The sequence below is a fragment of the Scophthalmus maximus genome, chromosome 10 (genome assembly GCF_022379125.1).
Source record: "Scophthalmus maximus strain ysfricsl-2021 chromosome 10, ASM2237912v1, whole genome shotgun sequence".
NCBI classification, from domain to species: Eukaryota; Metazoa; Chordata; class Actinopteri; order Pleuronectiformes; family Scophthalmidae; genus Scophthalmus; species Scophthalmus maximus.
The window spans coordinates 9,510,122-9,527,495 of record NC_061524.1 but is presented as its reverse complement, the minus strand read 5'-3'; the positions used below and the strand labels follow the sequence as shown (position 1 = coordinate 9,527,495).

General features: G+C 44.1%; 2 protein-coding genes across 2 annotated transcripts in view; one reads left to right on the top strand and one right to left on the bottom strand.

Annotated features, from left to right (window-relative positions):
• Nucleotides 1-17,374, top strand: part of cdh23 (cadherin-related 23) — a 137,328-nt gene that overhangs the window by 111,670 nt on the left and 8,284 nt on the right. The window contains exons 38-51 of the mRNA XM_047334727.1: nucleotides 12,071-12,292; nucleotides 12,375-12,494; nucleotides 12,649-12,829; nucleotides 12,914-13,047; nucleotides 13,305-13,514; nucleotides 13,862-13,969; nucleotides 14,487-14,589; nucleotides 14,968-15,093; nucleotides 15,181-15,384; nucleotides 15,575-16,033; nucleotides 16,129-16,245; nucleotides 16,331-16,555; nucleotides 16,767-16,936; nucleotides 17,096-17,233. Coding sequence (XP_047190683.1) covers nucleotides 12,071-12,292; nucleotides 12,375-12,494; nucleotides 12,649-12,829; nucleotides 12,914-13,047; nucleotides 13,305-13,514; nucleotides 13,862-13,969; nucleotides 14,487-14,589; nucleotides 14,968-15,093; nucleotides 15,181-15,384; nucleotides 15,575-16,033; nucleotides 16,129-16,245; nucleotides 16,331-16,555; nucleotides 16,767-16,936; nucleotides 17,096-17,233 — 2,517 coding nt within the window. The remainder of the gene's footprint in view (nucleotides 1-12,070; nucleotides 12,293-12,374; nucleotides 12,495-12,648; nucleotides 12,830-12,913; nucleotides 13,048-13,304; nucleotides 13,515-13,861; nucleotides 13,970-14,486; nucleotides 14,590-14,967; nucleotides 15,094-15,180; nucleotides 15,385-15,574; nucleotides 16,034-16,128; nucleotides 16,246-16,330; nucleotides 16,556-16,766; nucleotides 16,937-17,095; nucleotides 17,234-17,374) is intronic.
• Nucleotides 466-11,202, bottom strand: vsir (V-set immunoregulatory receptor). The gene is made up of 7 exons (XM_035605228.2): nucleotides 10,966-11,202; nucleotides 5,116-5,532; nucleotides 4,816-4,866; nucleotides 4,612-4,722; nucleotides 4,341-4,368; nucleotides 3,855-4,033; nucleotides 466-2,066 (listed from the first exon to the last, which is right to left on the bottom strand). Exons 1-7 carry the CDS (start codon nucleotides 11,054-11,056, stop codon nucleotides 2,029-2,031), a joined length of 915 nt encoding a protein of 304 aa, XP_035461121.2. The 5' UTR covers nucleotides 11,057-11,202; the 3' UTR covers nucleotides 466-2,028.

Genomic DNA, 17,374 nt, shown 5'->3' with positions numbered 1-17,374 from the left:
CTTTATTCACTTGCTTTAAGCCAAGGTGCAGTACAAACCAGGTGTGTAATAGTGACATGATTCAGATAGGTCAGGTTGATCTTCTGTGATCTGATCAGCTGTGAATGCACAGGAAACACCTTTATTAGTGAACAGGAAAGCCACAAGTCATTACAGTATTTCCAAAAGGCGGAAGATGTACGAAAAGCACTGGGGAGAGAACATGGCCCACACCAGGCGTCCCCTTCTCCCATGCAGTCGTCTGTCTCTTTTCATAAAATAATATACCAAGACTGGTTCATCATTTTCTCTCCTCAATGCCAGTCTCCCTCTGGTGTGCACCATCTCAGAGGCACGCAAGTGGAACAACCTTGTTCCATCTGTAATGGTTCCCTAGGCAGCAAGTGCACTGCGTCCTTGTACAGTGATAGTTTTGGAAACCTGCCAGTTGAAAGGAACAGTGATTTTATAAACTCAGACACAAAGTTTTAAGGTTTAAGAGCTTCACTTTATTTCAAAGCTACAACCAGGACAAATTAAATGTAATATACGGAACAAATGTGCTTTCACGGCAGTGGTCTGTCTATGTCTAATACAAGCGTTTTACAGTATGAACCACACAAACTGAAATTGCTAAAAAACTGCGTCTACAAACAAACACACAGGAACATGGTCACATTTGACACCACAAATACTGAAAAATAAACATACCCTGTCCTCTACACCTGCTACACGTCAATAGAAAATGATTTCCGCTTGACACCTGCTGTGCACATTTTACCACCAGTGGTTTCACCCACAGACCTAAGTCAACATATAGACAGTAATCACTGGCAATCACTTGTCATCCTCCTTTAATCTACCTTATATGATTAATCTTTGGTGATCATCTCAAAGCCATTCCTTCTCACACATCCTAAATAGTATTTAGTTTTTAACAGTCCCATTGCACATAAAAAATAAGAAAGAAAGACATCCCAAAAGAAAAATTACACAATTATTTACAAAACAGTATTGCGATGGCTGTGAAGAAACGAATGGCAGATGTGTAACGTTTTTAATTAAAAATCTATAAGGCTACATTTGAGATAAAAATCAATAAACATTTTATTTTTAACTATCAAAACTGTACACAAGCATGAATGACAATCAGCAACTAATATCAACAAGAACCAGCAGATTTGTCCTAAACACTGTACTTACAAAATGTTCAGCACCTAATGAAAATGTTTAAGGCCACTGTGAAGTGCTGTGTTTCTGAGAGTACAGGAAGGAATGAGACTATTTAGAGCAACAGAGCTGACGGTGACTGAGGTAGCAGAGAGGGAGGAAAAAAGAAGCTAAGGCCAAGTGTGCGTGATACAGTTTTGCCATAAAACAACAAATTTCGGTCCGCTTGCACCATAATATTTGGATTTTTTTGACGATCTTCCTCCTTTGGTTTAAAACTAGCACAACCCTCACGGGGATGAGAGGTCACTGTCGGACTTCCAGTTTGAAAAACGTATACCTTGTTGTCTTGTAGTTCCAGTCTGGTTTGAGATGACTAGATCTTGAAGAGAGATGTGTTCACGTGATCGAGGGGGTGCTATCACTGTGTTCTTACTTTAAACAAGGAACTACTAAATTATAAAAAAAAATAAAGTTTGAACTGCACCAATGTGGAGGGAGTCCACAGGTTCACTCTGCACATCGCAGGACCCTCACTCTGGGTTCTTCTCAAGCATCGGGCCCCACCTGACCGAGGCCCCTGTCGGCCCTCAAGCTGTTGTCACCAGTTAGATGGAACGTCACGCACAAAATCAGCCCCCACCGCAACACGAGTACTCGCAAGCAAAAGTTTGCTTTTGGCCTCCAGCTGTTGATGCAAGTGGAAATAATCCATTCCCTCCTGCGGTCCAGACAATATACAGATGCCAATCCCAGCAGAGGTTATTGTGAGACAGTTTACAGGGGCAACATCGCTCTGAAGGCAGAGAGAAGAGGAAAAGAGTTGTAGGACTGTTTCCCCGTCAGCAGTCAGAGCAGTGAATGAGGTTTCACCCCTCTTTAAACCTGCAGGAAGTCTGGAGACTCGGGGATGGTGTCTGAAAAAGGGAAATGTGGAGGTCAGTGAGAACAAACAAGTGATAGCAGCTAATCGACACGTATCAGCCTGCACAAACGTGCTTTTCATGTCTTATGCTGACTTGGAAATTTCTATATGTGGGAGTTTGCACATGTAAAATTTCACTTCCTGCCCAAAATGCAGACAGCTGTTGACAAAAGACGCACGAAAGCAAACCTCCTACGTCTTTGAATTGTACGAAGGCACGCAAAGATGAATAGATTTCACGTGATAAAATTTGTTTTGCTGGAAACCAATAAAAAAGCAGAACAGGGCGGTCTTCAGTGTAAGTTGCGACATGTTAAACGTAAGAGGGAACTGCAGCTTGTTAAATTCCGCTCAGCTTAAGGTCAGTGGACCAAAAAAAGATGAAGGAAGCTGAGTTGTTGCTTTTTATTGCACGTAACATGAAACCTCACAGAAGAAACCACGCTGTGTATTCTGCATCACAATTGTAGATAATAATAAAGAAAATGACCTTTAACAGGGAAAGGTAAACTTGAGAAACGTAAAATACCTTTGATGGCATTATCAATATTTGAGTAGAAACCATGCCTTAATCTCAAATGTGTTTTTTATCTATCACCCACTGTCGGTGTAACCATAACTCAATATGGCTTAGTGATTGTGGACCAGGTTTACCTAATGTTTTTTTTGTCAGTTCTCACATATCCTATATCGTCCAGGGACGAGCTTCTATAAGTGATTCTGGGGTCATATCAATGCCTTTGAGATGGTTTAGGGTGGATTTTCAGTAAGCCCGGTTCTGTCCTTCGAGTGTGTGCTTCCAGAAAACCGGGGCAATCCACTTCAGTATGCGTGGAATGTCTGCACAGGTGCCCTGGGAATCGGTGGGAAAACACTCAGGATTGAACCCCTTCACCGTAACTAATGTTTCAATATTATTTCAAGTTGAGTCTGAGAGAACGGTTGAAGGGGGCCATTAGTGTTCAATGAGAGTGCTGATGGGTGGAGAATGACTTGCGCGGGAGGCAAGAGAAGCATTCAGATGATGACGGCAAAAGGGGGTGGTTTCATTTTTGGGGGTGAGAAAAATCAAACTACCTACACAGAATATTTTTTTTCTTAGTCACATCAACTCAGCCCAGCTGTTGTACTTTGAGAATGTGGGCATCTTTCCGCTGAACATCTCCACCGATGCAGGATGTTTCATGCAGAAGCACACAGAGCCGTGGTTGTTCCTTGATTGCGTTAGTCTTTTACGAAACCGAAATGTGCATTTTGAAATACTGTATGTATGTACTTGTGCAATACAGTTACATGCCACTACTTGAGTACCTTTGAGTATCAGACGTTGATGTGAAGAGGAGGAAACGTGTTGCTGGCATAAAATCAACAATAAGCAGACACTTACTAAAAGCAATTAAGTTATGGTTAAACATTACATTTATTGTCTTTGTTCAGTTTTGTTTTATGTCAAAAATAATTCAGTTTTTAAGTTTTCAGCTTTTTTGCTATTAGGTTTGTAATTGAACTATGCTGAGAGTCCGATAACTTATCCTCAGCTTTCTTTGTGCTATGGTGCAGGTCACAGTTAGGTTTGAGAGATGCCAGAAACAGATGAGTTAGATAAGTTTGTGTCCCAGTAGATTGCTATTGTTTCTTTCCCTCTCATATGTCCCTTGTATCAGTTTCTCTGTCTTGGCCTGAATAGTGGGTTCCTCCCTGTAGTAAAACCTGCTTTTTTCTGTAGATGTGATGTAAAGTTGTGCGTGCGTGTGTGTGTGTGTGTGTGCGTGTTTCCTACCTTCTATTGGGAAGAACACCATGTCCCCATGTGCAGGGGGAGAAAGAGGGGTTCCTGGCTCAGACAACAGGTGGCGTCCTGTCTCAGAGGACTGTCTGGCCATGATCTGAGAAACGGTGCGAGTCTTAATCTGTGGTGATCCCCCAAGAAACACTGGGTTCTCGTGGCCGTGGGCCTCACTGAACACACACCCAAACACACACACAGATAGACACAAGAAAGGGAAGCATATAGATGAGTAAAAAGTTTCGAATATGACCTCATAAACTGCTGCAACACTTATCTATTGCTCAAGACATTTAGAAGATCAGAACTTCAGCACTACTTTATAATGTAAAGTTGTTTGGCATAAAACAACCTATTGTGTTAGAAATAGTGTGGCCACTGCACACAGAAGGTGAATATCCATGTAAACAGTATCATATTATTATTATGAAGTGCAGCTGTGAAGAGACCAGCTGCCTGACAAACTGTGGGAAAACATACCTGTCCATCCTCACCAGCTCTTGTGCACCTGGGAGAGAGGAAACAGGAAATGGGCCATTGTGAATGAATTGAAACGGAGCGGAACACTACATACACAGGCTGGATGTGATTCCTACTGTGTGAAATGCAGTAAATCCACCTCACTGACGGGAAACATGAGTCAGAATAGACACTATGGGGAACCAAGTGTGAGGTTTATATCTGACCCATAGCATCGTCATGGAACTGTGTGTGTGCGTGCCTGTGTACAGTATATGTCGGCAATACGTACGTCTACTCGAATGGGTGTTCTCCCTCTGTTTGTACACAAGCACCAGAATGAGAGGCAGAGAGAGCAGAGCCAAGATGCAAGCTGCTATGGCCAGGGCCACTGGCACAGTGCCTGGGGAAGCAACAGAGAGACAGAGTTAAAAAAAGAAAAGGAATCACTGGCCGGCCATCACTTGGCGATGAAGCCCAGATTAAGGTGATGTACCTCCAGATGGTGTGGGATCCCAGACGGTGCAATCTTGGGATCCATTTCTCCCTGGAAAGAAAGAACAAATACATTATTTCTAACATAGAATATATCATATGTATGGCGTGTTAACTACAACAGTCTGCCCGTAGCCTATGACATTTAGGCACAAAGTTGTTGACCACAATGAGTGAGTGTAGACCACATCACATCGATTGAAAAGAACTGATATCATAATCATTTTCAAGTTAACTTCTTCCCCTGCTAGTTTACCATGTACTACCTTCACATTCACAGTAATACAGTAAGTGTCCTTACGTGGTGTAACATGGAGGACAATATGGCTGTGGGGTTTCTGCACCAGAGTGGGATGTTTATTGATCATCTGGACGTCTAGGACCAAACAGCAGTAGCGCCCCTGGTCAGCATGGGTCAAGTTCTGCAGAATGACCCAGAAATTCTGCTCTGAAAATCCAAAGTGCAACTCTGGGGGCGTGCTGTGGTTGCCGTGGTGATGACCCCCGAAGGTAGTATGGCGTGGGCCCTCCCTTCCAGAACAGTGCTGATCACTGTGGGGCGTGAACAGCCAGCTTCTCTTCAAGAGGTCAGTGGGGTGCAAGGCAGCCCCTCTCTGGGCACACACCAGTTTGACAGTTGCACCCTCGGGACAGGTGAAGAACAGGTGGGGGGCGGAAATGCTCAACGTGGAGTGGACATGGGACATCTCCCCTTTGGCTAGAGAGAGAAGGCAAATATGGTTAACTCATGCATAGTTTATAGCAACTTTTGTTTCTCAAGTTTGGTTTCTCAGTCAGTCCTTCCTTCCCAGACGAGGTCTACCAATCTCTGACCTAAAGGCTTTAGTTTAGAAATGCTGAAACCGTAGGAGAGGTTTGTGGATTTGGTTGTGGTTAGGGTTGGTCTGCCAATCCTTAGGAAATAGTTTGGATTGCAGTGGGAATTCATGGAAGTGCGGAATGAGGGGAGTATGTTTATTTTGGTCACGTTTGTCGGTTTATGTTGATGGCAGTGGCAGAGATCCAGGAGATTCATATTCAAAAAGTTCATGAGGCATTACAAATAACTAGGACAGAGCAAAGTTGAGAGTGAAACGACATCAATGATTTGAAGATAATGTAGAAAACCTATGCTAATGAGTGTACATCATGGTGTTGAGTGCGACATTCAAGCTTTCTTTCAATTTCTTTGAATTTGGTAATTACAGTCCCAACTTAAATCCCAGTTAGCTAACATCGAGTGAGATAAAATTCCTGCTGGGCACCACCAGTCATAACACAAATAACCGCAGTGCAAAAGTAATGTAAACATGAATTTAAAGCCACAGTCGGACATTTTCCATGCTCTATTTCTGCACACTACATGCTTCCTGGTTTTTTTTGCCCTTTGGGTCAGTAGATTATTTCCTGTTCTTTATTTCTGTTCGTAAATAAATATACTAACCTCCTGCAGGAGTTAAATCTCCTGATCCTCTCAGACAGCTAAAGCGAGAGCTTCATGATGAGGATCTCATGTGACATAAAGGCAGTGTACAAAATCCAACTGATCTGTTTTTCTACAACCACATCACCACATACATTTTTGGAAAGAGAGCTTTGAGATGTTTCTTTACATGTTGCATGAAGCTTCTTCTCCTCTCATACTCACACATAACTGCCTCCAACCACATCCTGTTCTCACTTTAGTGCAGCAGTGCATTGCACAAGTAGATAAACTCTTTAATGTGTGCTCTGAATGATTATTTGATTGCAGTAACACAGCAAAATAAACACATCCTCAGGCTAAGCCGCCTGAAGCCCTCACCTAGAAAAAAAAAAATAATAATGCGGATCAATGCAAAAAAATGTACCAACACTTTGCATCCATGATGCTTAGAGATGCAAAGACAGGAAGTGTGTGTGTGTGTGTGTGTGTGTGTGTGTGTGTGTGTGTGTGTGTGTGTGTGTGTGTGTGTGTGTGTGTGTGTGTGTGTGTGTGTGTGTGTGTGTGTGTGTGTGTGTGTGTGTGTGTGTGTGGGTGGGTGGGTGGGTGGGTGGGTGAACTGTGAACTGAAGTAAAAGAGAAGCATGCATGCATTGGTGTATTGTAATGATCATGGATTTTACAGTTAGTGTTTGTTTTGTGGGCAACTGGTCAGTGGCAGGATTTGAGGAGTGGCCTTCCTTCCTGACTCTTCCAAACACACGAACACAGCTCCTCGTGTGGTTCCTTACAACTCAAAGACGTTGAAGGGGCTACAGCTGCTGCTGCTGCAGCTCTTCAATGGCTGAAAATTTCGAGCAGGTTGCAGACCCACAAATTTCCCGATGAGTAACTATGTCACAGGATGTGTTTTGCCTCTGATGTCAAAGCCAAAACACACACACTCTGACAGACAGGGAAGCAAATGCTTGGCTGTCTCTCTCATGCATTAGCTTTTTGGGTCAGCTAGAATATAAATGAGAAAGCCCATAAATTGTTTTTGTCTAAATGTCAATACCACCTATCAATTGATTGCTTTACACTCCGCTGAATGAGAAATACAGAAGCTGACCAGTCGACGACCTTAACTTTTTGATTAGCTGTGCATGTTTGTGTATACATCCTGCGTAGGCATGTGTCACAGAGTGCGACTCGCGGGGTACGTGCCACGTTCCTGTGTGTGCAGCTGAACTCTGCACTGGCTATTGTGCGTTAGGAAAAGCAATAGGAAGACTGGGGAGGGTGATTAAAGTGAAACTGTTGCCCCTGTGGCTGTTCCTGTCTGCGCGGTGGGACAATAGGGAGGGGAAGTTCTTCTCTTCTCCTGTTTCACACCCGCCCTGCCTTCCACCCTGCCCTTCTTTTGACAAGGCTTTTCCCAGTTTCACTTGTCCTATTCACACTATAGGACCAAAAAAGAGGGTGGGGGGTAAATATGTATTTAATGCTGGGCTGCTAGCTGGAAAACATTATTAAAAACATATAACAGGTAACTTCCTGCCCAGACCAGACCTTTCTGAAGGAGTGTCTGGAGACAAAGAGTAATATATAATGCTTTTAACATTTGTCTTGGGTGCCAAGTGGCTGGTGTCAGCACTATCTGAGCTTGATGTGGTTGCAACCAGGTAAAAACAGACGGCAAGCTTTGCACCGTCTCTGGCACAGAACGGATTTCTTTCACGTGTATACACCAGACATCTGTGTTTTGCCTTTGATTATAGATCTCTGATTTCTGTTCTCAGGATCCTGATAGCCCCCGAGGGCCCAGAAACAGGCCCTCTTTGTTTTAAGCCTGGGTGCCACCTGTTTAGGACATGTTGCCTATGACAGAAAGCTTTTTTTTTTGTTACATTCAGACATGCAGCATAGCTTTTTGTGTGTGAATTAATGAGGTATTTCTTAATCCTGGCGACTCAGACCATCCCTCTGCAGAGTATACAGAGTATATTTTTCATCATTAATCATTCTGTATTAATAAGATGCTGAGCAGGACACTTGTTATACTTCTGGCAAATCTGGTTTCCTTTCACTTGCACAAACTCTCTACCTGTGTTTGCACAAGTGCTGCTTCCCCACAAACACTCACCTCGGCCCCACCCTTTTCACACCCCCTGTAATGTGATGATTATTCAACCCATTACAGGGTGTTAATGAAGCAAGCAGGAGGATCCAGATTAGCCCATCCACACACACACACACACAAAGTGAGAGAGTTTCAGTTGATGCCTCTTGCGTACTGATCCATCTTTTCACCAATAGGAAGTGTAAAAATGTGAAATTTCAGACACTTCCCAGTCATGAAAGGAAATGGTTTAGTTTATGATCAATGATGGATAGTCATATTCATGGATCTAATAACCTTTTTCTATTTTGTGAGGTAATATGAGGTAAAGAGATTTGTGAAAACTATTTAATAAATATGCACATTATTCAATCCAAGAATCAACCTTTACCTTCTTCTTCTTCTTCTTCCTCCAAATTTGCTTCACAGATGTAGTTAGGTGACTCATAGGGTTGTGTAATAACAGCTTTGTAAGCACATTTACAACATAATTACAACATAGTTTCTTCATTTCACTGTCATTTTGACCGTAAACGGGTCTTTTTTATAATTTTGAAACCATGAAAGAGTGACTATTACACCATTTTATCAGGTAACCTGTTTTCTCTCTTATTGGTTCCTTTGCACTTTAAAGTGCTTTTACATGCTGTAGTTACATTGTTATACTGTGTCTGTTATGGTTTAATGTTTTCGAGCTTTACTAACCAAAGCACATCACGTTTCATTTGTTGGGTGCTGTGACTATAAGCAGTGCCATTGCTTTATCAGTGTTGGTCAATGCTGTATCCTTGGAAATCACCAGTGTGAAGGACAAATCCTCACTAGAAGAATGACGGCCACTTGAGTTTGGGGATTTTTTTTGGCTGTATACATTCATTACTTATCATTTGTGCTGTATTTTAAACATTGAATGGGAAATTTTCAGCGTCAAATGTTTTTTTCAGACCTTTAAAAACCCTCTGAGGAGAGTGGGGCACCCCCCCTCCTCCACTGTCTCCTTATTGCTCATGCATCATGTGCCCACACAACTGCTGCACATCAACACACGAGCCTGTTCTTGTCAATGAAACTAACCCAGGAAGCCATTTTTAATTGCTCTATCCTAATAATGATTCATCCAGTTGGGACCGGGGGGATCAATGCAGGACACCAGCTCTGCCACAACAGGAGGAGAAAGTAGTCGGCACAGTGGGAGAGTCTTCCCATCCTGTGGTGTTCATTGACCAGTTTTGACTGTGGCATTGTCCTTATCTGTACTGTGCGGAAATGGAGCGCCGATTATTGCTCTGTTTATCTCATGTCATGTCTCGGGGAGGAGAAACCCATTAGTGTTAGTGGCACAAATGTGTTTTCAAAATGTTTTCATCACAGGCTGAAAGGAAGGAAACTTGCACACAAAGAGGAGTTCACTGGGCTGAAGGGGGTCTAAGTCATAAGGCTTTTAGGGCTTTCAGGTTGGGTTTAATGGACCTGCATAACCAAATCAAAGACTTTGCAACCGGTCAGCAACTTCTAATTTATTTTATTCTTTTTTGAAATAATGATCTCTTATCATCCATTCGGAACATAAACATGCTGAGAAGAATCCATCAAGGTATTTTCTGCCGGATAAGTCAGTGACTAAAAGTTCAGTAAACACCACTTGTTGCCTTCGACGGATTTGTCCCGTGAGGTTATCTCAACACACCAAATCCTACAGCCCAGAGCCGATAACCTCCAGTGTGTTTGAAGTGAGACTGGCTGAAGAGGGGCCCCGGAGGCAACAGCTGCTTCTCCTCTCTCCTCCAGCGGCCCCAGTCGTCTAAAGCTCTCAATCTCTCGAGCCAGGCGTTGGAGGTGAGAATAAAACATTAAAGAATTCCCGCGTTTCCTCACAGCTCCCGCGACACGGCGAGAAAATGGAGTGAAAATTACGCAACGACTGAGTGGATAAGTTACCAAATACTGCCATTTCAGCTTTGTCCTTAATTGTGTACACCATATATCTATGGCCATTTCCAGACGTGCCACTGTTAAAAACAAGGCCTCTCCAGTGTGCGGATATGCTATACAGGGAGGGTTTAAGGCGGATTCAGAGTTCACTCCATCCCCCAGGGAGCAGCTTTTACGCAGCGTCACGCCAGATGTTCCGTCTCCAAACAACAACAACAACAACAACAGACCGAGTCTGAGAACACCGTTTTCACATTCACTGTATCCAAGTCTTCAGTAAAATAACGTGAAGACGTGAAGCTGTTCATGTAGAAGCACAATACATAAATCGTTTTAGCCTATATATCTTAAATCTCAAGTGGTTAATGATACACCACGGGTCTGTGTGAGATGCTATTATTGGAAAACCAAAGTAAAACACAAGACAAGTTACAGGTTATCAGACCTGTCATAGAAATGTGATAGTTGGCTAATGTGGCTCATCCAGACCCACCGCGCTCCTCAGCAGAGGACCTGCTCTATTACACTGTCCCGGGACCCCGGGCTCACTACAGCATGGCTTTTCTTCACTTTACTTTACTTATTATTATTTTCCAGTCTCTTGGTTCGTTCGCAAAAAGGAAAAAAGAGAGAGACAGAGAGAAACGTGTGAACAAGTTGGCGCAGGCCCGGGAGGATGGACGAGGGGATCTTACCTGCAGCGGTGGAACACAGCGCGGAGCAGAGCCACAACACGAGCGTCCTTCTCCGGACAGGAGGTGAACGACACTCGGATCCCGCCGCCATGGTTGTCTCCCGGTGTTGACCACAAAAGAAAGTAAATACCGGAAAGGTGTCTGACTAACGACCGACCCACTCGGCACGTCGCCTCTGGTGAACTGGTGTCGGACAGAGTCTCTGACGTGACTCCTCAGCTGCCGCCGGAACTTTGCAGCGCAGATGCAGCGCGAGTCAATACGCCCCTCCCCCCCGCTGTCAGCCCCGCCCTCGCCCCGCCCCCAACCCCCGGAGCAGGGCAGAGGCAGTTTCTGTCTCCAAAATAATGTACATATACATATTTACCTGATAATGTCTTTTATTCCTATGGTTGTCTTTCTATTTAGAATAGTTGTTTTTTTTAGTATAAACTGATCGGGTCTTTTCTCATTTATATGTATATTTTAATATATTTTAAAAGAAAGTCCCCCTCACAGGGGGGGGGGCGGTGGGTCTTCCTCAAACTCGGGTCCTCTACCAGAGGCCTAGGAGTTTGACGGTTCTGCACAGTATCTATACTATGCCTGCCACCTGGTTATGGCGTCCCACGTATGCTGCTCCCGCCTGCATCTTACACCCTGCTATTATGTGCTGGACTGTCTCAGGAGCATCTTCGCACAGCCTGCTGCACCTGGGGTCCTCTCTGATGTGGCAGACCCCTGCCTCTATTGATCTTGTACTAAGTGCCTGCTCTTGTGCTGCCATTATTAGTGCTTCTGTGCTGACAGTCCAGTCCAGCCTTTTCCAACCACAAGTAGGATTTCAGCCATCTCTTCTTCATATATATATATATATATATATATATATATATATATATAATACTTTTACTTCTGCTTAATCTGTCTGTGGTTTCCTTTAGGGTGGACAAACGTGTTGATGCATCTTTACTTACATTTTACATTTTGCCTTTCTTTTTTGCCCAGAGTGAGTCAATGAAATGACAATGGATCCAAACTTTTATAGTTTTTGTTGTTGATGTACAGTTAATAGTAAATACGTGCACCTGTAAAAGTTTTTCCTGTGTCTCTCTGTTTCTGTCGCCAGACCTCAACCACCATCTATGTCCACATTGTGGATGAGAACGATAACGCCCCAGAGTTTCCTGAGGAGGAGTACGTCACCGTGCTGAGCGAGGGACCAGACACAGTGGGTGCCACCATCGCCACGGTAACGGCCATCGACCCAGATGAGGGTCTGAACGGCACCTTGCGCTATGCTATTGCTCATGGCAACCTGATCCAGACCTTTCATATCAACAGCATCACGGTAAGACATGGAAACCAGTAAACTGTAGTGTAATAAACAATAGAAAGAATCTCAACCCTCTGTGTATGAATTGTGTGTTTAGGGGAGAATTACTGCTTTTAAGGAGCTGGACTTCGAGATCAGCAATGGACACTACGCACTGGTTGTCACAGCAACAGATCAGTGTCCAAACCCTGCTTTTCGCTTGACGTCTAGCACAACAGTAATGATTCAAATTAGACATCTTTTCCAAAATAAAAGCATTAAAAAATGTACTGACAAACTATTTTAGTATGAGTTTTGCTAGTCTACTAACTTCTTCCACTCATATTTGACATGTCAGAGTCAGTCACCTCTCTCTCTTCCTCCCTTTTTAGGTGCTCGTAAATGTCCTTGACGTGAACGATGTGACACCCACTTTCCCCAGAGCCTACGAAGGACCCTTCGAGGTAAACGAGGGCCAGCCAGGACCTCGGGTCTGGACACTCAGGGCCAGTGATGAAGACTCTGGGCTCAACGGCAAAGTGGAGTACAGCATCACCGGTGGAGACCACCAGAGTTAGTACCGGACTGTTTTTCGGTGAGGATGGTGATATATTATATAATCCTGTACCTCTGAGCCTCTTTCTCTCTCTCTGTCAGATGAGTTCATGGTTTCTCCGGTGGAAGGCGAGCTCCGGGTGAGGAAGGATGTGGAGCTGGACAGGGAGACCACAGCCTTCTACAACATCACCGTCACAGCACGAGATCTGGGCACCCCATCTCGCAACAGCTCGGTGGGCCTGTACTACATGAACACAAACACCACTATCCTCTAGAATAGTCATGATCTTGGCTTGCATGACAAGGGTCAAGCAGTCACATTTTTAATTCATCAAAAATGTGGCTGCTTGATTCAAATTTTCTAGGGGTTTATTCGATTTTTTCTGATTTTTTTCACAATTGTTAAAAATAAGCCAGGTAAATAAGACTCCACTTTAAACCTTTTTTTTTTCTTTCTTCTTTTCGTTTAATTCCTGACTGTTTTCTTCAGGTGGTTGTGGGGGTCTATGTCCTGGACATCAATGACAATGACCCAGTTCTCCTGAACCTGCCTTACAACACCAGTGTGAGCGAGGGCGCCTCCGTACACACCCCTGTGGCCAGAGTACAAGCACGCGATGCGGACGATGGACGCAACGCACTGCTCACTTTTAACATCACCGCTGGCAACCGGGACGGAGCCTTCTACATCAATGACACAGTGAGAGAGATGGATGGTGTGGTTTTATACAGAAAAAACAAAAAAACCAAGTTACTGATGTGGCACAGGTGGAAAAAAGTGAAGTGTGGAAAAAAGTGAAGCGTGGAAGTAGAAGGCAGCTGGTAGGTTGTTGGTCGTAACCCTTGTACAGATACATTTACAGATCAGCAGGTTTGGCATTAAACACATTTATGGATTTTCAACATGTATATATCACGTTTATACAAATACTGTATGTTGTTTAGAGAAGTAAAGTACTGTAAGGTTGTACACAGATAGGTGATAACATACTGTAATATTAAGAATAGATCATACATGACTTAGCGCTTCCTCTCTGTATCCGTCAGACAGGTGTGGTGCAAGTGAACAGACCACTTGACAGAGAGCGAGTGGCGGAGTACAGACTCACCATCACGGTCAAAGACAACCCAGAGAACCCCCGCATCGCTCGCAGGGTAAACCCAATCTCCTGTGCACATGTTTACCCTTTTCCAAACAGGCAGTGTGTAACATAAAGCCCACTGAAACTGGCTGCTATGATTGACTGCCAATCATAAATCATTTCGACTCATCTTTTGGGGAATTCACAGGGGCCAATCTTAAATTTTTGGGTCAATTGGTATGTGAAAGATTTTCTGCTGATTTTCTGAAAACATGTCCTATTGGCACTACTGTAGTGTTTACTTACCATGAGAATCACCCACAATGCGGTTGTGAACTTTTTCCATCAGAGCTCTACTGTGTCATGCTTGAAAGGATTTCTCGATGCAAGAGGTGAGAAAACGTTTTAGCCAAGAGCTGCAAACAAGCACTGTGAAACCAGCCCGTTATTCTCTACAGCAGTGGAATGCTTTGGAACAGTTTGTCACTTGTGGGCTGATTAACTTATGTTACTTTCTTCCTGATTTGTATTGTCACCCTTTTTTTTTGTCTGTGCTACATAATCCCCCTCTTTATTCCTGACTACACCAGGATTCAGACCTCTTGGTGATAACCATTCTGGATGAGAATGACAACAGGCCTATATTCACCAAGACCAGCTACAGGGGGGAAATCACTGAGAACTCTGCAGCAGGTAGCATCTCCACGCTGGTGTGTCTGTCACCGACAGTCTCTTATTGCAGCTGAGAGCATTGAGTTGAAACGCTGTCTACAATACCGTCTACCCCACTTCCTGACTTTGTTTACATATGGCGCATCTTGAGTCAAGTGATTTTTTTCTTTTACTTCTGAATGTTGAGATATGAAATAACTGTACATTTTTATTATCAAGAATACATAAGAACACTGAGGTAAATTACATCCGGAATATGAATCCTAGCCTTCAAGAATCATGGGAGGAATTAAATTTGTTGCAGACACATCAACAGGTGGCAAGGGGCAAAAAAAAATTACCCTCATTGTGATCTTTGTACTTCACCTGCCCCTCTCTTTATCTCTGCCCGTCCTTTAGGCAGCACAGTAACAGTGCTGAATGGGCCGGTTCTGGCTGAGGATAAAGACATTGGACCCAATGCTGTAGTGAAGTATCGCCTGCTGGGAGCGAGGGTGGACCTCTTCACTGTGGACGCCAACACTGGTATGTTACCAGTACTCCTCAGGAAGCACACGCACAGGAAAACCACAGTGCAAATGTTAATATCTCAGTTTCCGTTTCTGCCTCCAGGTGTGATACTTGTGCGTGGGGGTGCCAGGTTGGACCGTGAGGCATTTCAGGAACCTCGGGTTGAGCTATTTCTGGTTGGGGAGGACATAGGAGGTTTAAACAGCAGTGTCCCGCTGACAGTGACCATCCTGGACCAGAATGACAACCCTCCGGTCTTCAGTCCATCCAGTTTCAGTGTTCGACTCCCTGAGAACAGTCCCACTGGTGCGTGGTCTGGCTTGTGCCCTAGTGATCTGTGTGTAGGAGTGTGCTGGGAGGAATATGACTGACATTATCTATACTGAGATTAGGGTTAAGAGTTTACATTGTGAGAATGGCATTTACTGGTCACAAGAATAAAAGCATGTGCATTACCTGTGTGTTTGCGTCTCACTCATTGTTGTGTCTCTCTCAGGTGTGGTGGTGACTCAGCTGTCCGCCACCGACGCTGACTCCGGCTCTAATGGTTGGCTGATGTATCGTCTGGAGAGTGGTGCTCAGGACCGTTTTGTGGTGGACCCGCTGTCAGGTGCCGTCTTGGTAGGCAACAACACCCTAGACAGAGAAGAGCGTGGTTCCTACCGCCTGGTCGTCATGGCAACTGATCGTGGCACACCCCCTTTGTCGGGCACAGCCACCCTGACGGTCATCTTGGATGATGTAAACGACTCGCGGCCTCGTTTCCTAGAGCCTTTGGCCATGATAAGCGTCAATGAGTCCACACCGCCTGGTGTGGTGGTGGCCACGCTGACCGCCGAGGACCCAGATCTGCATCCCCGGCTGGAGTATTACATCATCTCAGTGGAGGCAAAGGATGATGGGAACAAACCAGTGGATGGCCTGCAGGAGTCCTTTGGCATTGACTTACACACTGGTGAGTCATGGATCTTACCCACCTTTAATATCTTCATCTAGAAAGCTTTACTCCCTTTTGAGATAATAATAAGAAATGTTTCTGTAAATTTCCAGGTGCAGTATTTGTACGCAACCCGCTAAACAGAGAGATGGTTGCTACATTTGAGATCATTGTGTCTGTACATGACAATGCCAGTGATGTCATTGACAAGTCAGGGAGCGTTCCCAACGGTAAGTTCCTTTTCTAACTTGAATCATATCTTCATTTTCATATTTTTAAAGTTATTTTCACCCTGTCTCTCGACCCTCTCTTCAGCGAGACTGACCATCAACGTGTTGGACGTAAATGACAACGCCCCTCGTTTCCGGCCGTTTGGAGTGTCCAACTTCACAGAGAAGATTTTAGAGGGAGCTCAGCCGGGCACAACACTGCTGTCGGTGTCCGCTGTCGACCCAGATAAAGGTCCCAACGGACAGGTCATCTACCAGCTGCTCCACTTGCCCCGAGGAGGATATGTTAGACTGGAGGACCCTTCTATTGGTATGACCCCCAGCAACAACCTGCTGTAGGCCGCAGGTTAAAAATAAACATCATTGAGCAAACTGTGTTTTATTTATCATATACTCTCATCTATTTTCTTAAGTCTTCAAAGGTAATATATAAACTAGTTTTCTTGCTTAATTAGATTTAGTATTGGTACTGAACAGATGAATCCAAAGTGCAACATTTGCTGTGTTTAAAAATCTTTCAGGTAAGATTGTAGCCAACCAGACGGTGGATTTTGAGCAGGTACAGTGGCTGAATTTCACAATAAGAGCCCGGGACCATGGCACTCCTCCCAGGATAGCTGAGCTGCCGGTTTATCTGCGCATCGTGGACGTCAATGACAACAACCCTGTCTTCCTACAACCCTCATATCAGGTACTGCACACCTTCCTACAACCCTCATATCAGGAACTGAACACGCTGCTTTTAAGAAAACAAATAAACAGAATTGTAGGACGCACAGGTAAAATCGAATAATAATCTTCTTGCACTGTCCCTGAGCCAAAGTGTGTGTTTGCTTTTCTGTGTTTGTAGGAGCCTGTGTTTGAAAACGTGAACCTGGGCACCACCATAATCCGTGTCAGTGCAACAGATGCCGATTCTGGCCTCTTTGCTGTCATTGAGTACAGCCTGGTAGACGGAGAGGGCAAGTTCAGCATCAAACCGTCCACTGTAAGTTAACACGTACATAGCTACTGACTGCCCCTATCTTTGTATCTTTTAACTTTTTTCTGATGGCATGAATCTAACAGAATATTCAATATCTGCTTTGGCTTAAGACTTTAACTGGGACATTTTTAATAAAATCTGAAT

Bases quoted from the DNA above. Each gene is read 5' to 3' on its own strand.
- vsir (XM_035605228.2), bottom strand. From the start codon at position 11,056: ATGGCGGCGGGATCCGAGTGTCGTTCACCTCCTGTCCGGAGAAGGACG. The intron at 4,723-4,815 runs GTACATCACCTT...TTGCTTCCCCAG, and splicing joins GGATCCCACACCATCTGGAG to GCACTGTGCCAGTGGCCCTG. The intron at 4,034-4,340 runs GTATGTTTTCCC...GTGTGTGTTCAG, and splicing joins GAGCTGGTGAGGATGGACAG to TGAGGCCCACGGCCACGAGA.